The sequence below is a fragment of the Mirounga leonina genome, unplaced genomic scaffold, assembly GCF_011800145.1.
Source record: "Mirounga leonina isolate KUSES-001 unplaced genomic scaffold, KU_Mleo_1.0 Mir_180, whole genome shotgun sequence".
In the NCBI taxonomy this organism is placed as follows: domain Eukaryota; kingdom Metazoa; phylum Chordata; class Mammalia; order Carnivora; family Phocidae; genus Mirounga; species Mirounga leonina.
In genome coordinates this window covers 14,892,993-14,909,831 of record NW_023270469.1, presented here as the reverse complement: position 1 = coordinate 14,909,831, position 16,839 = coordinate 14,892,993, and the positions used below count along the sequence as shown (strand labels likewise).

General features: G+C 46.8%; 1 protein-coding gene across 1 annotated transcript in view; it reads left to right on the top strand.

Moving 5' to 3' along the window:
* The window catches only part of ZFHX3 (zinc finger homeobox 3), a 704,611-nt gene that overhangs the window by 681,506 nt on the left and 6,266 nt on the right, over positions 1–16,839 (top strand). The window contains exons 12-13 of the mRNA XM_035024866.1: positions 6,575–6,677; positions 8,019–13,442. Coding sequence (XP_034880757.1) covers positions 6,575–6,677; positions 8,019–13,442 — 5,527 coding nt within the window. The remainder of the gene's footprint in view (positions 1–6,574; positions 6,678–8,018; positions 13,443–16,839) is intronic.

Here is a 16,839-nt window from a genome sequence, read left to right as displayed (position 1 = left end):
TTTCTGCTGTCTGGGTCCAAGGTCGCAGGATTTGGCTTGAATTGGGTTTCAGTCCTTCTAAAAGTAAATTTCTCCCTGATAAATGGAAATAGATTACTTTCTACACAATGTCTTTCCGTTCAGTTGTAAATGGAGAGTGTTTTGAGGAGGCTTCATTTAATAATACCTTATCAGACAGCTTTCAGGAACCTGCAGTGTCTAATATGTCTGTTGCTATGGTAACAGCTGCTTGCTTATGCTCTGCATCTCATATCTGTGTCTTCCACGGGCCCCCTTCTCTTTACCGATGAAGGGGCTTGAAAAATATTCTCCACTGGGAACAATTGCAGCTCTGGTCCTCCACTATGGAAACTGCACCCGCAGCACTTCATTCTGCTTGGCCTATTGGAAACAGACCTCCAAAGACTGTCCTTATACACGTCATACGAAAGAAGGAAATCTGTAAAGCCTAAGGGCGATGAGACAAGTGCCCCTCCAGACCTGACCAAGCAGGCTGCCCCCAGTGTCGGCTCCACAGAACTCTCACCTACTTACAGAGAAGTTAAGAGATTTCAGATTGGTAGTGGGAATGTAGGAGTTGCTTTTCTATACCCTCATTTTCCCACTTTTTGGGGGAAGGGGAGGTGAGGGTGAGGGGGGACATGTTTCTGGCCCCTGTGTGAGAATGGGAAAGGCCACCTACCATGCATTTCAATACTCTTAAATTATTCTAATTGATCACTATCCTTCTAAGTGACAGGACACACCACTGGGCTCCTGGAGCATTAATATGGGGAAATTGTTTTTGTTCCTCGGTCACTTAACAACATATAACCTCATACTGGAGATGGGCTCCTGAGCAGCCCAGGAACACCTTTTTCTCTAGCCCTTCATCTTTTCTCCCTTTGGTAGTTCTTAATTATCCTGTATTTGCTGCACACGCACAGATTTCCCTTCTCTGCTTCTGGCCCTGCACCGCCTGCAGCTTTCTCTCTCTCCCTCTCTCCATCCGTGTCTCTCTCCCTCACCCTCCCCCCACTCAGGAGCCATAGTTTGTCTCCTGTGATTTCTTTCAGTCCTTGTCTAGGTCTCCCTGTGCTCATGTGCATCTCGGAGTTTCTGGGACAGGCTGGCTGGCTGCCCCCCCCCCCCCCCAACTGGGGCAGCGGGTGGCCACCAGCCCTGGGGCTTTTGCACCTGCGTGGGTACCAGCTCTCTCACTTTGTCTCTATCTCAGAGGAAGGTAATGAAAATAATCGGGCTTCATTAATTCCAAGCCCTGTGAGATGATAGCCATTTGGAGCCTGTTTGCCAATTAGATGGTCTAAATTAGAAGTGACCTTGGTATACTGCCACTGCTTGCCTCTCTGAGTCTAATGAAGCTTTTCTCTCCAATCCATTCTCCTTCTCCACTCTCTTTTCTGTTGCCCTGTGTGTATGTATGTGTGAGTGTGTGTTAACTGTTCTGTTTTCTGTTCTCCCACACACCTCCTTTTTTTTTCTTTTTTGTCTTTCTCATTCTTAGTTTTTAAACTCTGGTTAGGACTATGTTGGTTTCTGGTCCACACGAATATGAACGTGGCCCTGCAGTTTTTCCTCATGAGTTTTAGGTTTAAAAAAAAAGGAGTGGGGGGGATAGACAACCACAAAGAAGACATTTTAGAAAGGAAACAGAGAGAGGAACTAGGCCTTCTAACCTCCGTGGCCCAGTGCCCAGCCTGGCGCATTTGCAAGGTAGTAAAGGAAGGGAAAACGGCTCCGAGGCCCGGCTGCCAAGAGGCGCTCTGGTTTTCTGGTTGCAGAAGTCCAGAGCCTCGCTGGCAGGCCCAGCGGCTGACTGGGTGCAGAAGTGAGCAACCTGACTTCCACTGCAGCCTTCACATACACCACCAGCTAGAATGCTTAGCTCTGGAAGCAGTTGGGTTTTACTTCATTTTTTGAACCTAACCAACTCCTTATTCACAAGGATGTAGAGACTGGCCAGGTCCGTATTAGGAAGGCCTGTGTCTGAGGCTTTGCCTCTTTTTCCTTCCACTTGAGGTTCTTTATTCTATTGATTTTCACTGAAAAGTGAAGGATTTGAGGCTTCCTGGGGAGTCTAGGTTTTGGCAAATGTATTTTTTCACTTGGAATAGTGAGCCTTTCAGAAAGATACCCTAGAAAGAATACCTAGATACCAAGAAAGAATAAATACCAGTGATCCCTCCCAAATATCATAATGGGGACCAGACCCACATCCAAGCTTCTGGGTTTTATAAGGAGTGTCCTTGGGGCTTTAGGGTCCAGCTCACCTGATAGAAGCTTGAAAGGCATCAAATCATAATCTAAAACAATGGTGAACCCAACAGAGGTAGGAACCTAGGTATTTATGAACCCAGGTCACCTCTGAGTGACTATCTAAAGACAGTTAACTTGAGTCCATGGAATTTCCCCCAAGGGAGCCTGTGATTTCCTGAAATTATCTGCAGTAGTCTCTGTGTGAAACTATTTCTTTAGGCATCTGTAGCCTTCATCAGATTTTCTGAGGTTATGATGTCTAAAAGGTTAATATTCTGGCTTGTGAGCTTCTTGGGCACAAGGACAGTGTCTCACTGTGATGCAATGCAAGCGTGCAATACAGGGACCCTGTACAATATATAGTGAGTGATGGTCAAATGGATGGGTGAGCAGAGTCACTTGAGGCCCTTCCTTCTCAACACTAAGTTGTTTTAAAATTGCTTAAGCTTTAAGACTTTTGGTATCAGTGTGGACTGCTTTTATTTCTATTGTTATTTATGAGAACTGCTTAAACTTGAAGATTGCTAGCATCAGAACAGAACTCCACATTTTTCTTTTATACATGAGACCTCTTGTTAGGAAGATAGCAGAGCTACTGTTTCCTGACTCTCAGCACCCCAGATCAAATGATTGTTTTTTTCCTACATTCCCACCAACTCTGCATACTCTGGTGGGGGTGGAGATCATATGTGGTATCTAGAAGATTACCACGGAATTTCCCTTTGCATCACCAAGGCCAATCTTGGAAGACCCAAATTCTGAGGAAATAATGGCTCTAATCAATTGAATTTTCTTACTAAAGCAACCTTTGTTATACTTTAGGTTAAAAGTCTGTTTTTGTTTTTAAAGATTTATTTATTTTAGAGAGACAGTGTGTGTGCACGCAGATGGGGGCGGGGGCAGTGAGAGAGGGAGAGAGAATCCCAAGCAGACTCTGTGCTGAGCACAAGTCCAATGCGAGACTCGATCCCATGACCCCGAGATCACGACCTGAGCTAAAACCAAAAGTTAGTTGCCCAACCGACTGCACCAGGCAGGTGCCCCAGAAGTATGTTTTAACACTCTCAGGTCCCCTCTATACACTGAGTATTGGGGACATTATTTAACATATTGGATGTCTGTGGGTGTACAGATTATGAGAATATGCAGTCTATATGGTGGTATAGTAAATGTAGAAAATGTACTTGTTTTTACCAATTGTGTACTGTCATCTGGCCAAACCTGTAACTTTTTGTTTGGCTTCTGAGCCTGGGATGGAGAAGTGGGAAGAGGGAGAGAGGTGGGAGGGAGGAAAGACTGCATGCGTGTGTTTTCTCTGTAGGGGAAGGTGGTGCCATCCAGTTATTTGAGGGCTTCTGAGGTTTGGGCACATCCGGGATGGCTCTGGTTAGGCTGCAATCAGGTCGTGTCCTCTCATACACCTACATGCTCCAGTGCACGTAGTGAAAGGGAAGGTCTTCATAGAACTGTGCTCAGCACACTTGAGTGACTGCCCTTCCCATGACTTTGAGCTCTCCATCAGATGCTGTGGTTAGAATAGTCTGATAGGACTGGAAAACAAGGGGGATGCCAAGGCAAGTGTTGAAGGAACTCTGCCTTTAGCCAACTCTCCTTTTCCTCATTGAGCAGAACTCCTCCGTGAGCTGTATATTTATGGCTCTTTACAAAACATGCAAAGTTTGAGTGAAAACCTTTGGAAACTAGTAGGAGAGGGAGGAATGGGCTCGGGCACGGGAACTCTAGTGTCTTAGAGCCGCTGTGGGGCCCTCCAGTAGCCTGTGCGGGAAGGAGGCTTCCATTCTCAACCTCTCTGTTGAGACACATGCACAGATAAACCCCACCAGAATTTCTAGATCCTCAAGATTCCCTTTAGGGATATTCTCCTCTTTGCCTCCTGGGAGTTTCTTGCCCATCAGAATTTTATATACCAAACCTTCCCCCTGCCCCGATAGAATTTGGGTACACTATAGATGAGAAGATGCAGGTAGATAAAAGTAATTACTTAAACACATATGGGGCAAGACTTACAGGTTTGGAGGCCCAGATTAAGATGCAGAGGAGCATGTGAGGTTGATGATTATATTTCGGGAAGAGTTAATTGATGGAAGGTGAAGGCAGACAAAGAACCTCTGCTTACTGCCTTCTTGAATCCCAATCAGGAATTATGATTAAAGTCGCGGCGAGACAACAGAGGGCTGATGAATTGGTGTCTTTTTTTTTTTTCTTTTTTGCCGTCATTCACACTTGATTGACTTCAACCTTTCAAGTGCAAAAGTCTCTCTTTTCCATTATTATTCATAGCCATCTGAGTTTTTCTAATTAAAGTGTATGAAAACAATTACTGATCCGTCGTACTGAGTCTGTTAGAGGGGATGTCTGCCTTACTGTAATGCGTATAAAAAGCCCACAGTTTTCTATAATGATGTGCAGCTGAGGTGTTAGATAATTTTATTCTTTTTTACTCTGTAGGGCTTTTTTTTTTTATTTTTCATGATTCATTTTTCATAATTCCTAAAGATCCCTGGAAAGGACTGATCCTGCAGCTACAACCGAGAAAGGAGGTGGGGGGGGAGTCTTTTTTCCTTTCCCTTTCTCCCTCTCTTGCCCCCAACCTCGTGCTCCCCCTTGGCTGAGGACTATAAATTAATCGGTGACCTTTCACTTCTTGGATTCCCGCTGGACTCCCCAACCATACTGGTCAGAAATGCTTTCTATTAAAAAGAAAATAGATGGAATGAGTTTGGCAATCTCTGCTCCATTCCTAACGATTCATCAACAGCTATCCTTAACCAGCTGCCGACAAGCTTTGTGTGAGGGTGCAGATGTCTGTAAGTAGGAATTCTGTGTCACGCACATTCACCTGCCATGCACCTGCTCTTCATAAACACGAGCTTTCTCAGAACCCTTCTCCATAGTGCCTGTTGCTTGATTTTTACCCCTATAAGCGTCGCAGTTGCTGATATTATTCTAATACCTCTAAATGTATTGAGGAGTTAACATTTTGGTGTTTATGGGGAAGGTTGTCTGGGTTTCCCCTAGCACTGGAGCCTGCCACTGAGGTTTCTAGGGAACGTGTCATCAGCTATTAGGAGCAAGTCCAGGATCTTCAAACCATTAAAAATTAATAGTTTATTTAAAATATTTAATTTTGAACAGTAAACTAGGTGTTCCAATCTTTGCACCAGCAAGTACAGGTCTCATTGAGATACCTGAGTTTCATGGGAAAATAATTCCTTCAGGTAGGGCTGGAAGCCATGTAGAAAGGTTAGTGGTGTGACTGTAGTTTCTGTTCAGTTCGTTTCTCAGGCTGTCATCAAACAGAGACCATTTCTAATTCATTTTGCAAGATCATCGCCTACTACTTTTCCACCCTATAGCAGGCAAAGGGATATTACTTCTTTTTAAATGAAGAACCTTTTATCCTTACGTTGAATTTGAGGGCTGCTTATCTTGTTAATGTGGGGCAAATGATAACTTCTTCAGACAAACTTCTAGCCAGACGTCAGAGAAGCCTAGAGAAAAATGTCTGAGGATCTGACCTGATCCAGGCTGATTCTGGAATTGCTATATTAGCAAACAATAGCCATGGTCAAGGTGGGGCTGCCCTGGTGTAGAATGCTGTGTAGGGCACCCACCCTCTGATGCTGGGCACCTCAAGCAAAGACTCTAGAAGAAATCCTGGCTGAAGTGAGTCGTAAGAAATGCTCGTTTGCACTTGATCTAGCTTCTAAAGGGTTACAAAATGTTGTTTCCTGGAGAATCTGCCAATGTGTCTGCGTGTCCTTAGCCTTCTCTTTGTTCTCTTTTTTTCTTCTTACCCTTTCCTTCACTCTTATTCCCCTCCTCTTCTTGCCTGAATACATTTTGAAAACAGTACTACAATGCTCCCTGCTTCAAGATTACAGTGTACTTTACTAGGTATGATTTAATTAGGGCCCTTATTATGTTTTCAGCAGCTTAAGGTGGGCCTTTCAACTTATCTACCTAATTGGTTGCACAAGAAGTTTCACAGCCCATGACAAAACATTGTCAGTGATCAAAGTCAAAATTCTGCATAAAGGAAAAATATTAATAATAAGATTATTCTTCAAGTGTGCACTGCTAATTATGTCCAGAATGTAACCGTAGAAACACTTTTGACTGATGTGAGCTTTGTCTAATAAACATGAATCTTCAGTGAGCTATGAAAAGTGACACTTCCCGCTTTACACTGGTGAAGGCTAATTTTGCTTATTAAATAATTTTTACACTTCTCCCTATTTTGGGTCTCTTTCCTCTCCATTTGACTCTCCTCATTTCTCTGCCTCTTCCTCCGCAGGTGACCACCCCTGAGATGGTGATGCCCAGCAGCATGTTCCTCCCAGCAGCTGTTCCAGATCGAGACGGGAACTCCACTTTGGAGGAGGCAGGAAAGCAGCCTGGTTAGTGTCATTCTTGACCCCTAGAAATGGAAACAAAATGAAATATTGGGCCACAATTTTCACTGAGCAGGAGTGCCAGGAATCCTTACAAAGTCCTCCTAAGGTGAATGTAACTGATCAAGAGAGGAGGTGGCACTTTGGTCACCTACTTCATACTCTGGCATGTATTTGTACACCATTCATATGGTTTAAAGTGGAAAGAAAATAAGGTGAGAACCAGTGGGATTCTGGTGGACACATGTCCCCTTAGACTATACATTTAGGGAGTGAATAACCAGAGACTCAGTCAGTAGACCCATGACTCCCCAATCTCTCAGGACTTAATTATTAGGGACTTTTGGAGCATGTGAGGGATTTCAGAGCACTGGATTAGCTCTCTCTCTAACTTTCCTCTGCACAAAGTTCTTCTTTGAGTCTTCTGGGATTGCCTTAGGACCTTGAATAGAGGTGTACTTAGCACTGGGTGTTATATACAAACAATGAATCATGGAACACTACATCAAAAACTAATGATGTACTGTATGGTGACTAAGATAACATAATTTTTAAAAAAGGTGCATTTAGAAAGAACATGTTTTAGACACGTGCTGGTGCCCTATGGTGGTTCCTAGCTAGGTGGGTCATTAGACCTCCACTTAGGAGGCTGTCCTACATCATTCACCTTTTGTCAGCACCTAAGATTTAAGTTGGGAAGACCTCAGCCCCACTACTGCCCCACCTCCCCCCCCTTGTGATTTTTCCATATTAGAAGGTAGACAGCTGACTTTAAAAGGGTCAGAATATGTATGGGTGTGATGCTATCACTGTAGAAAATAATTTTTATGTATTTTAATGGCCACTTGAATGTTCATTTCTTAATAGAGAGGACAGTCAAAAGTAATGTTATAACAAATTAAGCTAAAAGACATATTCCAAAGTTTCTTATATTGTCAGAATTTTTTATATTACAATGGACAATAGTTATCTTAAATTCCCCACAATTTAGGATATCGTTTATTCACCTCTTTTACAGTTCAGGTTCACGTAAAAGGGAAGTCCAGTCTAAGATCAGTAACATTCAAACCAGTTCTTGAGAAATTTAAGATTCTGAGTCAAGCAACTGATCCAAGATACGATACAGTCCTATTATGAATGAAACTCTTGTATTTCCTTTTAGTCCCCTCTGTTCATGTGCACTTGCTTTAATATGTACTCTTTGCAGGGGCTGTGTGGAGAGAGTCTGTCTTCATGAGGACTTGCTAGGTAGATAGCCATGGGTGCCATCCTTGAAACAAAGCCTTCTTTATCATTGGGCTTGGTTTTTTTTTGTTTTGTTTTTTTTGTTTCTTTTTTAAATTACAGAAACCTCAGAGGATCTGGGAAAGAACATCTTGCCCTCTGTAAGCACAGAGCACAGTGGAGATTTGAAACCCTCTTCTGCTGACCCAGGCTCTGTGAGAGAAGATTCAGGCTTCCTATGCTGGAAGAAGGGGTGCAATCAGGTTTTCAAAACCTCTGCCACTCTTCAAACACACTTCAGTGAGGTTCATGCCAAGAGGCCCCAGCTGCCTGTGTCAGATCGCCATGTGTACAAGTATCGCTGTAATCAGTGCAGCCTGGCTTTCAAGACCATTGAAAAGCTGCAGCTCCATTCTCAGTACCATGTGATCAGAGCTGCCACAATGTGCTGTCTTTGTCAGCGTAGTTTCCGAACTTTTCAGGCTCTGAAAAAACACCTTGAGACAAGCCATCTGGAGTTGAGTGAGGCTGACATCCAACAGCTGTATGGTGGCCTTCTGGCCAATGGGGACCTCCTGGCAATGGGGGACCCTGCCCTGGCAGAGGACCACACCATAATTGTGGAGGAAGACAAGGAGGAAGAGAGTGACTTAGAAGACAAACAGAGCCCAACGGGCAGTGACTCTGGGTCAGTACAGGAAGACTCAGGCTCAGAGCCAAAGAGAGCTCTACCTTTCAGAAAAGGCCCCAACTTCACCATGGAAAAATTTCTAGACCCTTCTCGCCCTTACAAGTGTACAGTCTGCAAGGAGTCTTTCACTCAAAAGAATATCCTGCTAGTGCACTACAATTCTGTCTCCCACCTGCATAAGTTGAAGAGAGCCCTTCAAGAATCGGCAACTGGTCAGCCAGAACCCACCAGCAGCCCAGACAACAAACCTTTCAAGTGTAACACTTGTAACGTGGCCTACAGCCAGAGTTCCACTTTGGAGATCCACATGCGGTCTGTGTTGCATCAAACCAAGGCCCGAGCAGCCAAGCTGGAGGCTGCAGGCGGCAGTGGCAATGGGACGGGGAACAGCAGCAGCGTCTCCCTGAGCTCCTCCACCCCAAGTCCTGTGAGCAGCAGTGGTAGTAACACCTTTACCACCAGCAACCCAAGCAGTGCTGGCATCACTCCGAGTTCCAGTCTACTGAGCCAAGTGCCCCCTGAAAGTGCAGGGATGCCGGCCCTGGGGAATCCCATCGGTGCCAACATCGCTTCCCCTTCAGAGCCCAAGGAGGCCAATCGGAAGAAGCTGGCAGACATGATTGCATCCAGGCAGCAGCAGCAGCAGCAGCAAGCACAGACGCTAGCCCAGGCCCAGGCTCAAGTTCAAGCTCACCTGCAGCAGGAGCTGCAGCAGCAGGCGGCCCTGATCCAGTCTCAGCTGTTCAACCCCGCCCTGCTTCCTCACTTCCCCATGACCACAGAGACCCTGCTGCAGCTGCAGCAGCAGCAGCATCTCCTCTTCCCCTTCTACATCCCCAGCGCAGACTTCCAGCTCAGCCCTGACGTGAGCTTGCCAGTGACCAGCGGGGCGCTGACACTGACGGGGACGGGCCCGGGCCTTCTAGACGATCTGAAGGCTCAGGTTCAGATCCCAACACAGAGCCACCAGCAGATCCTGCAGCAGCAACAGCAAAGCCAGCTCTCCCTGTCCCAGACTCACTCTGCCCTTCTACAGCCCAGCCAGCACTCTGAAAAGAAAAACAAATTGGTCATCAAAGAAAAGGAAAAAGAAAGCCAGAGAGAGAGGGACAGTGCCGAGGGGGGAGAGGGCAACCCAGGACCTAAGGAATCGCTGCCAGATGCCTTGAAGGCTAAAGAGAAGAAAGAATTGGCACCAGCAGCTAGTTCGGAGCCTTCCATGCTCCCACCACGAATCGCCTCAGATGCCAGAGGGAATGCCACCAAGGCCCTGCTGGAGAACTTTGGCTTTGAGCTGGTCATTCAGTACAACGAGAACAAGCAGAAGGTGCAGAAGAAGAATGGGAAGACTGAGCAGGGAGAGAATCTGGAAAAGCTTGAGTGTGACTCCTGTGGCAAGTTGTTTTCTAACATCTTGATTTTAAAGAGTCATCAGGAGCACGTTCATCAAAACTACTTTCCCTTTAAACAGCTAGAGAGATTTGCTAAACAGTACCGCGAGCAGTACGATAAACTGTACCCCCTGAGGCCCCAGACCCCAGAGCCACCGCCACCACCTCCCCCGCCACCTCCTCCACCCCCTCTTCCTGCAGCACCGCCTCAGCCAGCTTCCACGCCAGCCATCCCTGCATCAGCCCCACCCATCACTTCACCCACGATTGCACCCACCCAGCCATCCGTGCCACTCACCCAGCTCTCTATGCCCATGGAGCTGCCCATCTTCTCACCACTGATGATGCAGACGATGCCACTGCAGACCTTGCCGGCTCAGCTGCCCCCTCAGCTTGGACCTGTGGAGCCTCTGCCTGCGGACCTGGCCCAGCTGTACCAGCACCAGCTCAATCCAAGCCTGCTCCAACAGCAGAACAAGAGGCCTCGCACCAGGATCACGGATGACCAGCTCCGGGTCCTGCGGCAATATTTTGACATTAACAACTCCCCCAGTGAAGAGCAGATCAAAGAAATGGCAGACAAGTCTGGGTTGCCCCAGAAAGTGATCAAGCACTGGTTCAGAAACACCCTCTTCAAAGAGCGGCAGCGTAACAAGGATTCCCCTTACAACTTTAGCAATCCTCCCATCACCAGCCTGGAGGAGCTCAAGATAGACTCGCGGCCCCCTTCGCCAGAACCTCAGAAGCAGGAGTACTGGGGAAGCAAGAGGTCTTCAAGAACAAGGTTTACTGACTATCAGCTGAGGGTCCTACAGGACTTCTTTGATGCCAATGCTTACCCCAAGGATGACGAATTTGAGCAACTCTCTAATTTACTAAACCTTCCAACCCGAGTCATAGTGGTATGGTTTCAAAATGCCCGACAGAAGGCCCGGAAAAATTATGAGAATCAGGGGGAGGGCAAAGATGGAGAGCGGCGTGAGCTTACAAATGATAGGTATATTCGAACAAGCAACCTGAACTACCAGTGCAAAAAATGTAGCCTGGTGTTTCAGCGCATCTTTGATCTCATCAAGCATCAGAAGAAGCTGTGTTACAAAGATGAGGATGAGGAGGGGCAGGATGACAGCCAGAATGAGGATTCCATGGATGCCATGGAAATCCTGACACCCACCAGCTCCTCCTGCAGCACCCCAATGCCCTCACAGGCTTACAGTGCCCCAGCACCATCCGCCAACACGGCTTCCTCCGCTTTCTTACAGCTCACGGCGGAGCCTGATGAACTGGCTACTTTTAGTTCAAAAACAGAGGCAAGTGATGAGAAACCAAAGCAGGCTGAACCTCCCAGTGCACAGCCAAACCAAACACAAGAAAAGCAAGGGCAACCAAAGGCAGAGCTGCAGCAACAAGACCAGCCCGAGCAGAAGACAAACGCAGCGCAGCAAAAGCTCCCACAGCTCACTTCCCCCACTTCGTTACCACAGCCTCCTCCACAAGCACCCCCACCTCAGTGCCCCTTACCCCAGTCGAGCCCCAGTCCTTCTCAGCTCTCCCACCTGCCCCTCAAGCCCCTCCACACGTCGACTCCTCAGCAGTTGGCAAACCTACCTCCTCAGCTAATCCCCTACCAGTGTGATCAGTGTAAGTTGGCGTTTCCATCATTTGAGCACTGGCAGGAGCATCAGCAGCTTCATTTCCTGAGTGCACAGAACCAGTTCATCCACCCCCAGTTTTTGGACAGGTCACTGGATATGCCTTTCATGCTGTTTGACCCTAGTAACCCACTCCTGGCGAGCCAGCTGCTCTCTGGGGCTATACCTCAGATTCCAGCCAGCTCGGCCACTTCTCCTTCAACTCCAACCTCCACAATGAACACTCTGAAGAGGAAGCTGGAGGAAAAGGCCAGTGCAAGCCCTGGAGAAAATGACAGTGGGACAGGAGGAGAAGAACCTCAGCGAGACAAGCGTTTGAGGACAACCATTACACCAGAACAGCTAGAAATTCTGTACCAGAAGTATCTGTTAGACTCCAATCCAACTCGAAAGATGTTGGATCACATCGCACACGAGGTGGGCTTGAAGAAGCGTGTGGTCCAAGTCTGGTTTCAGAATACCCGAGCCCGGGAACGGAAAGGACAGTTCCGGGCTGTGGGCCCAGCGCAGGCGCACAGAAGATGCCCTTTTTGCAGAGCACTCTTCAAAGCCAAGACTGCCCTCGAGGCTCATATCCGGTCCCGTCATTGGCATGAGGCCAAGAGAGCTGGCTACAACCTAACTCTGTCTGCAATGCTCTTGGACTGCGATGGGGGACTCCAGATGAAAGGAGATATTTTTGATGGAGCCAGCTTTTCCCACCTACCCCCAAGCAGCAGTGACGGCCAAGGTGTCCCCCTCTCACCTGTGAGTAAAACCATGGACTTGTCTCCCCGAACTCTTCTTAGCCCTTCTTCCATCAAGGTGGAGGGAATTGAGGATTTTGAAAGCCCCTCCATGTCCTCAGTTAATCTGAACTTTGACCAAACTAAGCTGGACAACGACGACTGTTCCTCTGTCAACACAGCAATCACGGATACCACCACCGGAGACGAGGGCAATGCGGATAATGACAGTGCGACGGGAATAGCAACTGAAACCAAATCCTCTTCTGCACCCAATGAAGGGTTGACCAAAGCGGCCATGATGGCAATGTCTGAGTATGAAGATCGGTTGTCATCTGGTCTGGTCAGCCCAGCCCCAAGCTTTTACAGCAAGGAATACGACAATGAAGGTACAGTGGACTACAGTGAAACCTCGAGCCTTGCAGACCCCTGCTCCCCGAGTCCTGGGGCAAGCGGGTCAGCAGGCAAATCTGGAGACAGTGGGGATCGGCCAGGGCAGAAACGTTTTCGCACTCAGATGACCAATCTGCAGCTGAAAGTCCTCAAGTCATGCTTTAATGACTACAGGACGCCCACCATGCTAGAGTGTGAGGTCCTGGGCAATGATATTGGACTGCCAAAGAGAGTTGTTCAGGTCTGGTTCCAGAATGCCCGGGCAAAAGAAAAGAAGTCCAAGTTAAGCATGGCCAAGCATTTTGGTATAAACCAAACAAGTTACGAGGGGCCGAAAACAGAGTGCACTTTGTGTGGCATCAAGTACAGCGCTCGGCTGTCTGTACGTGACCATATCTTTTCCCAGCAGCATATCTCCAAAGTTAAGGACACCATTGGAAGCCAGTTGGACAAGGAGAAAGAATACTTTGACCCAGCCACTGTACGTCAGTTGATGGCTCAACAAGAGTTGGACCGGATTAAAAAGGCCAACGAGGTCCTCGGACTGGCAGCTCAGCAGCAGGGGATGTTTGACAATGCCCCTCTTCAGGCTCTTAACCTTCCTACAGCATATCCGGCGCTCCAGGGCATTCCTCCCGTGTTGCTCCCCGGCCTCAACAGCCCCTCCTTGCCGGGCTTTACTCCATCCAACACAGGTGGGTTCTGCTCTGGGTGATTCTTACAGCATTAAATAGCTGCCCAAATAGCATTTTGTTCTGTGGCTACCACCCAAACTCTTTGAATGTTGGGCAGATAGGCAGAAGCTTCCCTTTTACTGAGTCTCCCTAGTGCTGTGGTTCTCTGACTTCCCAGTCTCAGAGATGGGACCTCCTAGTTGGAACAGTCTGCTATGAAATTATTCTCTTTGCCCTATGTTCAGTAACACAACCAGGGTGCGTGCTACAGGGAAGAACTTGAGGGTCCTGGCATCCTAAATCCTGGGTTATTTTCAAGAAAAAGGTTTCTAGCATAGACCCTTCTAGTCAGTCTTTGTGAAATTGCCAATCCCCTCTAGATAGTTGTTGAAAATAGAAGACATTTGAATATCCTAGCTAATTCTGGATCGTGCTTTATGGAAACTGGTTCAAGACAACTTAAATCAAGTCCTTGTCCTTACCTGTGGTCCCTGCTTCTGTTTTTAGAGAGCTGTTCTGGCAGAACTGCTATCAGGAAGAAGCTCTCATAAATGGATCCTTATTCCGGGCTTCTTACCTCGCCAGAACAATAGTGGTTATACTCGTTTCATTATAATGACACTACTTCTGTACTTGAATGCACTGGCCAGGAATCTTGTATTGGGCAATATGGTTCTGAATCTTCAGACAGACAATGAACATTAATGCTCATTTTTAGGAGTCTTCATCACTCCTTCATTTCCCTTCACCCATCTCTCTTTCTTTGCTCCCCCCAGCCCCCTAATTCAGTCATATACTTGGTACTCTTATTTTTTTACTATTATTAATAGGGAGTTTGATAGTTCTTCCTGTGTCCCTCTCTTGTTCCTCCTCTGTCCTCACCTATCTTCTCTGTAGCCAGCTTTCTTTCCTAAATTGGACCTCCAGGATTCTGTGAAACTTAGGCACAAGTCAGCAAGATTCCCGCCCCCTATCCCCCGGGCCTGCATTGACCAGTGTAACTTTACCAAAGGAGAGCCCTTCAGAGTGCTTCCTTGCCTGAAAATGGGTGCCTGTTCCCAGGGCTTGAAGTGGTAAAAGCATTAAAATCTGTAAGTCATTGCTTATCGTTGGCAAGTAAGGTCACAGAATTATGCTAAAGCCAACTGGACATAAGCCAAGAATCAAGCTATGGAAAGTGTCTAGGCACTGAATTACCCTTGCAGCCCAGAATCTTGGCAGAAGGGCTTGGGATGGCCCAACATTTCATAATAATGTGAAAAAAAATTAGAATGTCTGATCTATTCCCCTTGTTTTACAGATGAGAAAACTGAGGGCCAGAGAGGTCAAGACCATTCAGCAAGCTAGGGTAGGAGCCAGAGCTCCCACCCAGGCCTCCAGGCTCCCAGTGCTATGTGCTCCTTCCACAACACCCAATATGAGCCAGTCAGTCAACAGGTATATGTTTAGTGCTACTCAGGTTCTGACCACTAAGAGTGGACTCAAGATAGAAAGGTATGCTCTTAATTATTAGAGGCAGCCAGGGTTACCAGTGTGTCCCAGTTACCACCACCTGATTGCACCACAGCTCACAGGAGCACTGGATCTGGAATGGGGGAAGGAACTTGTATTTAATACGTCAGGTCCAATGGTAAGCTCTTTTCATATGACCTTCCATTTAGTCCCTACAACCATGTATTGTAGAAAGTTGAGGTTCCGTGGAGTCAATGGGGGTCTAAGGCTACATAGCAGCTGTGTATCAAACACAATCCATACTACATCAGTCTGACTCCAGAGGTGCATGACAAGTATCAGGGCGATGAAATGCATTGCTTGGTTCTAATCTTGCTGATGAGAAAACTGAGGCCACAATTATTTTGAGAATATACTGAGCTGCTATACCAAACATGGTTAGTACAGAGCTTGGTAAATATAGCAAGGATTCTGTAAATGATCCTTACCATTTCCTTCTCTTCTACTCAAGATACAGAAGTCAGTTTAAGGCCTTCTGACCGGGATCTTTCTCCTGAAAGCATGATACCACAGAGATGGAGAAATCTCTAGATGTTTTTTCCTTGCCTCGCTGATCTTTTGGCTCTGGCTCCAACCTACAACTTGGAGCAGGCCTGTTGCCTAGATGTAGACAGAAAGAGCCATGTCCTAAGTTGTTGAATTCATAATCCATTCACTCTCCATCTTGTGCATGCCAGTTTAACCAATGAACCTTTACCGGCTTTTTCTGAGTCAGATACTTCTTTCTGGTTTCAGTTCCTTCTGTGCTTTGAGGAAATTGGATGACTTCACCTCAGTGGTGCCTATCTGCTGTTTTGAAAGAGTAAATTAATGCTGCTATACAAAAATCTCCTTGGCTTTCCAAACAATAATGGATATTTTTCTGGGATTGGTACCTTGAGGCAACCTTGTTCTCCTCATCTGAAGTTTGAGGGTTTTTACATGCTGCACCAGTGTAATAAGCCAACATTGTCTTCACCCAGGTCTGGGCTTCTCTGTTTTTTCCTCACAGTGACAGTGTCATGTTATAGAACCCCCCAACCCCAGCTTTCTGGCAGAAGGTAGTCCAGATGAAATAGTGAGGAGCTGTGGGATTTTTTAGTTTACATTTTGGTGCCCTCTGAAGAGAAGGGATGAATACGGTCCATTGTCTTAAGTAAGTGTAGTGAATGGAATGATCTGAGGTCTACTGCCTGTGACTTCTTCTCAGCATCTCATCATTCAGCAAATCTGGTCTCTCTGTCCCACTTTGCTGTCCTCCACCACAACCACCACCTTGCTAGTCTTAATGCACCTACCACTTGAGCAAGGCTAGCTTCCATCACCCTGGAACAAAAGACTCAAACCAGGAGAGAAATATGGGTGAGGGAGGATATTAGGCTCTGGACTGGGTGAAGGCCTTATTGGCAGAGTGTGACTGCAGATGGGGCTGTACCCCAGGTGGGCCTGGTGACTTGTTCAAAGACCTTTGCTACCCATAAGTATGAGTAGGTTGCAGCGATGGCTTAGAAAGCAGTGGTACCAACACTTTGGGCCATTCCATTTCTGATACTGCTTTTCTCCTCTTGCTGGGGGTGCGTTCTCAAGCAGCTGCAGTCTTTCTGTATGTCATTCAAATGGGTAGGAAGAGAATGCTCATTTCTCCAGCAAACTTCAGAATCATCTTCCTAGATGGTTACATTTTTCAACAGATTTGTTAAAGCAGACTGGCTGAGCCAAATAATGGGACAGTTTTCCCTGAATGGATTGTTTTTGTTTCTTCCCATCGCTCCTCCTCCTCTCTGCCCTTTTAACACATCCATTCAGTTGTAGCAGCGGAGGCCGGAGAGGCACATTTGTTTCTTCACATGGTCTTGGGGCTTGGCCAGGTTTCTTGCATTTTGCCCTCTTCTCCTGTTACCTCTCTCCTCTGCAACTTCTGGTGGGG